This window comes from Hipposideros armiger, unplaced genomic scaffold (assembly GCF_001890085.2).
Source record: "Hipposideros armiger isolate ML-2016 unplaced genomic scaffold, ASM189008v1 scaffold_157, whole genome shotgun sequence".
Taxonomy (NCBI): domain Eukaryota; kingdom Metazoa; phylum Chordata; class Mammalia; order Chiroptera; family Hipposideridae; genus Hipposideros; species Hipposideros armiger.
In genome coordinates, this window is record NW_017731507.1 from 1,170,377 (window position 1) to 1,178,693 (window position 8,317).

The window sequence follows — 8,317 nt, forward strand, 5'->3', positions numbered from 1 at the left end:
CCTCCCGGGGTGTACTGAATTAGAATCACAATGCTCCAGTAAACGATGCAAAGAGAGTGAACATAATAATCACACTGTCCACCGGGATTATGACCTCTCAGTTCCATAACGGAGGCATGAAACCCAACTTCCTCTTCTGGCTGTACCACTCTGCTCCCCACAGCAACCTTTATAATTAACCTTGCACATGCAAGGATACTTGGCATGACGCTTCCTTATGTATTGGTCCATAACCGAGATGGATAAATCATTCTCAAATCCAGAATATGTGCAGACTCTTGACTTCCTGCAGTGAGTTGTGGCCATGCACGCTTATCGAGTGTGCAAATGTAGAGCTGTGCTGCAATCATCGGACTTTGTTTTCCTTGGTTAATAGTAAAATAGAAGAGATTTGAAGGGGCAGCCTTTATTAAGTAATACACAAAGCACTGGGTTTTTTTTATTAGAGACAACAAAATAAGATTGATTTTCTTTCCTTTTTTTTTTATAACGGACTTTCCAAATTAAAAAGCATACTGTTTTATAAAATATTTCACAGAGCACAAAATTGTGGAAAAAAAAAATGAAGATGATTTTCAAGTTCCCAAGTGAATTCATTTACTGACTAGGCACGTTGGTGAGTTGACTATTCTTAAGCAGTCCATAATTAGAGACAAGTTCCTGAAAAAGAGGAAAATGAAATATATTTGTACACATCAAGAAACTAATATTTAAGCTCTGTTGGGAATGGCATGATTTAGGCAGAGGAAGCAGGCAAGTGGAAGTTTAATCGGAATAAGGATATTTATGGGAAACAATGCAAACGAGAACTGTAGAAATTAAGGACATAAAGTATTTGGCAGACGAATGATTAACATAGTCTGATGGTCAAACAGGGGCCCATTATGGCATTAATTGGTCTGACTTCAGAATGGTGATGCCTTGTGTTACATGGACCTTCTACTATTGAAACGTGAAATGAGTTCCAATGGATACACACTGGCACAAGTCCTCGCATTCTTGTCATCTGAGATGAGACTCAGCTTCTGGATAGATTTACATCTTTTTCACTAAGACCTAACGATGCATTTTGATGTGCTGTACGAGGCCAGACAATTAAGTTCGTAAACTCATCCTAGAAAAAGGGCTACATACCTCATTGCTGAATATCACTACGGTCTCCTTTGAAGTACTCCCCTGGGGAAGCTATGCACTGATGCCAGTGCCTAGTCCACCCTTCAAAGCAATTTTGGAACTCTTTCTGGAATGGCCATCAGAGCTGTTGCCATATTACCCTTGATGTCCTGAATGTCATAAAAATGTCTTCCTTTCAATATGTCCTTTATCTTCAGGTAAAGAAAGAAGTCATTGGAGGCCAGATCAGGTGAGTAGGGAGGGTGTTCCAATACATTATTTGTTTACTGGCTAAAAACTCCCTCACAGACAGTGCCGTGTGAGCTGGTACACTGTCGTGATGCAAGAGCCATGAATTGCTGGTAAAAAGTTCAGGTCATTTTTGTCTAACTTTGTCATGCAGCTTTTTCAGCACTTTCAAATAGTAAACTTGGTTAACCGTTTATCCAGTTGGTACAAATTCATAATGAATAATCCCTCTGGTATCAAAAAAAGGTTAGCAACATCGTTGCAACAAGTTCTCGGACTAAACTGTCAGACCTCGTATACAACAAAACTGTTTTTCTAAACCCAAGTGGCCATCAGAAGGAAAAGAAAAACAAAACCCAATCACAGTGAAGTGGCCATCACCACGCTTACTTCTCACAGCTCTGGTCACACATGCCTGGCCCTAGGGGACCTGACAACGCCACAAAGTGCGACCTGAAGCAATCGGCATGTCACTTGCATCTCCCTGTGACCTAGCCCCTTCCTGCCTCTCCAGCCATCTGCACTTAATGTCCCAGCAACTGCTCACATGTCCCCACACACATGATGAGTTTTTGTGCCTTGGTCAATGCGGGCTCTCCACCGGCATCAATCAGCCTGTTACATCTGACTTTTTTCTCCTGCCTGCTTCAAATCTCGACTTACTGGGTCTTCGGGAAAGTCATGATGCATTTTTGCATTGAAAAACAGAAAAATTCGTCATGACTTTCCCGACGACCCAGTAACTTTAAACCCCGGTCAGGTTTCTTCTGTGTGAAACTGTTCCCTCCTGGCCCTCCTGCAGGGACAGTCCACCACCTGTCCTTCAGCAAGCCTTGTATTATGCACAAGGCGAGGACAGGGAGGCTCGGTGTCACCTGCACAAAGCATCAGTGTGCGGGGATGAACCAGACGCAAGCTGTTATTTTAAAGGCAAATACTTTAAAAAGGTAAACGTCTAATCGAGTAAATCCATGGATTAGGGCATTTTTTAGTCAAGAACTATTTCTTGAATGGGTTGATAACCCAAGTGCTTTCAGGTTTATACAGTGGGATGAACTTATTCCTGACCTTGCAGGAGCTGCCTGGGGGATGGAGGACAGCCCACACGATGTTCAGGACAGTTCAGAATTAGGCGTTTGCCAATCGAGTGCTATCAGCCAGTACTCTCAAAGTGGGAAAAATAGGTCCTTTTGGCAGAAGAACACAGCGGAGATTTTGAAGAGCTGGCAGGCTCTGGATGAGGACAGACGAGGAAAAGGCAGGCAGACACTGTCGACTGAAGTGCCCGCTGGCGTCCTGTTTCCTCGGAGACCAGGGACTCCTCAAGGGCAGGGCCCATCCCCCTCACGCTGGTTCCTCCTGCCAAGTGATGGGCCGGCCCCACACTACACCTGCTAATGCAGACAGGCTCCAGCAGGGAGAGGAGGCTAATGTGAGTTAGAGGAACACTAAAGGGATTCATGTCATTTAGCTGTCCCTGTAAGACACAGGCGAGCGCCTGGAGATGTCCCGTACAGCACCCCACGCCCCCATGCTGCCTCACGCATTTGTGTAGGGGTGTAGCCTGCCACGTGCCAGCCTCCAGACTGTGTATTAAAGACATTTTAAACCCACGTTGAGCAGATAGGTTTACTGTGGGGCCATAAGTGCTAACGACTGTACAGAGTAATGAAGGCATACAGCATTTCGGGTTCAACTTTCCTTAGAAAAGCATGTTAAGGGACACCATGAGCTCTGTGGGGAACAATATAGTAATATCTATTGAAAAATGCAATGACTCAATAAATCTACTTTACGAATTTATTCTACACATATTTATACAAATGTGTACAATAAGAGAGGTGCCAGGCTATGCTTTCTAGCACTGTCTTTAATGAGTGAAAAATATCGGAAGCAAACCACATGCCTGTCAATAGTTGTTTAAATTATGGTTCATTCATATAAATGTTACTCAGCCGATAAAAAGGTAGATTTATAGTGAACACAGATAATGAACTCTAAGATATACTCTAACGTGAAATAAGGGGCTGGAAAACCGTGTAATGTTTTGTAAATAAAAGTAGTAATAATTAGAATAAAACATAATAGTAATAATTAATAGTCTGTGGCCTGCCTATGCATAGACGACTTCTAGAAAAATATGTACAAAACCAATACAAACAGCTGTCTGTGGGTGTCTGGGGGCAGGGGTGGGAATTTAGACCAATATCGCATTGTGTTTTCTTTTGGAAGTTTAGATTTTGTACCGAGCACATGTATAACCTATTAAATAAAGGACATATTTTGGTCTTTTTTTTTTTTTTTTTTTGCCTCTGCTAACTATTCCTAACACTGCCTATTAGGAGCTGTATTGATCACACTGACAATGTCATTCTTTCATATTCATTGACTTGCTAAGCCTTGCCCCTGCCAAACACTGAGCTAAGAGATGGGGCAAGACAATGCAAAGGTTAGAGCCCCTGTATTGTAAGGCACTCGCTGTCTGGCTTTTGGATCAATAACCAGTGCAAACAGAGGTTGTGCGAAGCTCTTGTTGAAACACAGACTGAAAAAGGCACTGTGTGTGTTAGGGTGGGATAGGACCAGCTTAAAGGGGAAGAGGGTGTTACATTTGTCAGTGGTCTCGCCGTATTCCAGCTTCTTAGCAGGACCCCCAGAGCCTCCATGCCACACCCTGGCCCACCCAGACGCAGCATCTCCTGCCGTCCCGGATTATCTAATATAACTGAAGCTTCTTCACAACCGTGTTTTCCTATAATTCCAAATATTTATATAAAGCAACCAATAAGAGCAAACACTTCTCTTTGTGCCAGGTATGCTTCTAATCTTCACAGCAATCCTGAGGGAGGTATCGTCATGGTGCCCATTTCATGGATGGGGGACTCTGCCGTGCAGACCACAGTTCAGCGAGGGTGAGTAACTTACCCAAGGTTACAGAGCTGGTAAATGACGGAGCTGGGATATGAATGCTTGCCAAAACACCCTCCCTACGTGGTTATCTTCTGCTCACCCTAATGGCCCTGCTGGCACCTTCAGCTGCCTCTAACCACCCCGCCTGGCATATGCGTCTCTCCTCCATGCATCTGTGTCTGTCAGAGCCCTATCGGTGCCTTCCCTGCCCATTTTCCCCAGGAGACCGTGGCGCCTTCAAGGACAGATGAGACTGTCATTCATCACGCATTTCCACTGCCTGCAGCACAGCTGATGCTCGGTCAGTGTACGTGAATGAATACTGATGCTGATTCAACTCAGAGCCTTGAATATAAGATTCGGAACCAAAATACAGTCAAAGACTCACCAGAAAGGAATCTGGGGCAGGGATGGGGCAAATGGGGGACCAAGGGGGTTATCAGTCAGAACACCGTTCAACCCCAAAGACGCTGGGTGAACGTGGATGGTTCCAACCTTGGCTCTGCCAGTTCCAAGGTGTGTGAGCTCACCTAAGTGATTTCGCCTCTTAAAGCTTAAGTGTCGCCCTTTGTCAATGGAGGTGACGCTTACCTTCTTATAGTTGTGAGGATTCAATGAAGTCATGTATAGAAAACGGTAAGCGCATGCTTGGTCACAATGACAACTCGTAACCATGGTAAGTCATATAATCCCAATACTAAATGAGGAAGTATACACTTAGCATGCTATGGCAGAGAGCACAGAGGGGCTGTGGCTCGACTTGACTGGAGGGGACACCATGGAAGGCAGCACTGGGCCAGGCCCTGGCAGGTGGGCAAGGTTTCCAGAGGCAAAGAAACAGGGCAGCAGTGCCTGTTTGTCAGTTCATCACCTCCGTTAGGTTTGACTCACTTGAATGTAAGGTCCGTGTCTTATAGATCTATGCACTCCCACTGCCTCTTCTGCCTCCAGCATAGAACTCATGCTCAGGAAATGTCATCAAGGGAGAAAATATGAATTTCAAGGGGGGCGGACACAGGCCAGGGAAAGGTTTGGGAATGACGCAATATGCTCGTAGGGACGGGAGAAGACTGCTTGTCCCCAGCGGTCTTCCTGTTGAAACAGGGGAACGTGAGGCTCAGTAGAGTGTAGGGCAACTGAGGGAAGCCCCTGCGATCCGAGAAGGAGAAAGCTTGTTCAAGAATGTTCCTGGTGCTTCCTGGACTTTCTGACTCATAACCCCTTTTTATAGTCCAACGAAGCTACAGATTCTTTTAAAAAATGAAAATAAACATAACATTGCACAATTCCTATGAGCTCTGAAGACCACCTGGGAGGTGGGTGACCTTTTAGGGACCAACCCTTAATTTCTGATTTAAGAAACCTACATTTATTTATTATTCGATATTCCAACTCCTAAAAAAAAATTACTTATGAAAGAATATAGTGCAAATTTTCAATATAACATCACACATTGAAAAAAACATATTAAATGTCACAGTCCCTTTCCGTGCATGAAAAGAAGCAAAACCAAAACCCCAAAAAAACCCAAAAAAACAAAAGGCAATGAACTAATTTTGATCTATGACAGTGAAGATAACTATTTCCTTCCTAATGGTAGTTTCAATGTTTCAGGCTCATCTTGGCTATTATGAAAAAAAGAAAAGCTCATATCTCCCACACATATTAAATATACGTATTTGACTTTGACAATTCAACTTCACATTATTGTTTCACTTTCCAGGTTACAAAACACTCTGGCAATATTATCCCACTTAATTCTTCATAACAACTCCATGAGATAAGCTTCGTTCTCACCGTGCTGATGTGCGGAGTGAGGCTCGCCCACGTCGCACAGTAAAGAGTAGGGCTCAAGTATAAATACAGTGAAACCTTAGATTGCGGGTAACGTGGTTTGCGAGTGTTCCACAAGATGAGCAAACATTTCTAATACATTTTAACTTGGTAAATGAACGATGGCTTACAATATGAGTAGTTTGTTTCCGGAACGAATTATGCTCACGAACCAAGGTATTACTGTACTTTAAAAAAGTGAGATTCTGGGATGTCATAGCCAAAGCAGTGTTTCTGATGGTATTGGGGGTGGGGGGAGGGGGAACTATTTGAAAAGTGAGACTAAATGAATGATACCTTTTTCTCACAGATACCTAGATTTTTAAAAATTGGATAAAATAATTTTATAAAACACATTTTATATTTATCTTATAAAAATAATTTGTTTTCCCAAATTTCAGAAAGAATAGGAAATCTCTCTCTCTCTCTCTCTCACACACACACACACACACACACACACACACACACACAATCATACTTCCACAAGCCTAAGATAATTGCTGTAAAAAATTTCCTGCATACCCATGTAATTTCTTGCCTATGAAGGTAGAGTATACAGTCTGTTTTGAAAAAAAAATAAAATGGGGGTCATATTACATACACCTTAGTTTTGGTACACTGCTCTTTCCTTAATAACTTGGAAAATTTTTTCATGTTATTGATTGGACTGTAAGATTTTGATAGAAGAACGTAATCCAGTATTTAAATATTGTGATGACCTGGGCCTCCCATCTCTGCAGCTTAAACAAAGCTGACTGGTCTGACTTGTTTACATGCAGGAAGCCTCTTTTCTGACGGGAGGAGTTAATTTGCCATAATCGCTACTGCTGGTAATAGGAACCAGCATGGGACGTTTTTCCACCAGACTTTCGATAAGCATGAAATTGCCTTCATCTTCCACAGCACATCGAAATAATTGGCACTAAGGCACGATGCTTACCTGTGTTTGCTCCAGGGGCACTACCAGCTCCTTCAGCTCTCCAAGATGGCTGACATGTCCTAACAAAAGAAAAGACCTGTTTACTCAAACAGCAGGAACTCCCTCAAGAAATAAAAATTAAACATTTTCCATAATCTACAACTTAAAAAAACAAAAAACTTAAAGCCAAATGATTAAAGAATAACTTTATTAAATCATTGTCAGTTTTAAGAAGTGCCCTCAGTCACTAACCAAATAACGTATTACAAACAACTAGTTATGAGGTTTTACATTTGTTTAATAGGGAATAATTGGCCCCAATTAAACTGACTAAGCTAAGGCTTTTTAGATTACTGAAACAAATTAAACTTTTTAAAATGAGAATTTAGGTGATCTTAAAACCTTTCTAACATGGATAATGACACTTGCTAAGTTGTAATCTCCCTGGTGTTATTAGTTATATTAAGATAAATTAAGTGAGATTAAAATCTTATTTGATTTATTTACCTTTGAAAATGAAGACCGTTTAAGGGTTACACATCCTCAGCCTTGGCGAGTGCGACCTCAATTAGTCAAGTCAGAATGTCTTTTAAAGCTTTGTGCTTATTGCTTCCAGCATGGAGCGAGGTGTTCATTAAGGTACCAAAATTCTCATAAAAAATCCAAAGTTGCACTAGTGAAAAAACGCTCAACAAGATGAAAACTGATCACATCTTTTTTCAGAAAAATCAGTCGTTATTTTAAAACCAGTTTTTAAACAAGATTTGGTTTTGCATAGTTTTAACGTGCCACTCACGCTGCTTGATGACCATTTGGACTCTTTAAACATCATTTAAACCTATGGTGAGTATATAATGGTACATTTAATTTTATACCATTTTTAAAATAAGTTGTACAATGTTTAGTGTGACCCTTTTATGACAAGCGTTGTTAAATGAACTCTTTCCCTGTTTACAACTATTTATGAAGGTCTTTTTAAATAAGAAAAACATGAAACTGTTAGCTCACACACACGAAATTTCTTTCAAAAAGTTTATTTAGTATCAAGCAAGAGGAAACTTTGCTTAACACTACAGAACATTTCAAGACTTGAGTTACAAAAGAATACCACATTATTTGCACTTGTAATTGGCTTCTCTTTTTACGCATGTTGGCAAGAGGCAAAAAAAAACAAAAACTAGCATATGGCTGAAAGATAAAATAACTAAATTCTATGGAAACCTTTAAAATGAAAGGTGAGGCTTATGTTAAAGGATGGATTAACATATTTAGTAAACCTATTTTTTGTTTGTT

The 8,317-nt window shown here is 41.3% G+C and overlaps 1 protein-coding gene across 4 annotated transcripts in view; it reads right to left on the bottom strand.

The window, feature by feature from the left end:
• Positions 1 to 501: 501 nt before the first annotated feature.
• Positions 502 to 8,317, bottom strand: part of KHDRBS3 (KH RNA binding domain containing, signal transduction associated 3) — a 157,370-nt gene continuing 149,554 nt past the window's right edge. For 3 of the 4 annotated variants that reach the window (XM_019651308.1, XM_019651309.1, XM_019651311.1), the window contains exons 9-10: positions 7,046 to 7,104; positions 504 to 660 (exon numbers count right to left, since the gene is read on the bottom strand). In XM_019651308.1, coding sequence (XP_019506853.1) covers positions 598 to 660; positions 7,046 to 7,104 — 122 coding nt within the window. In that variant the 3' untranslated portion in view covers positions 504 to 597. Of the gene's footprint in view, positions 661 to 7,045; positions 7,105 to 8,317 lie in introns of all 4 variants that reach the window. The other variant, XM_019651307.1, reaches the window with a different exon arrangement.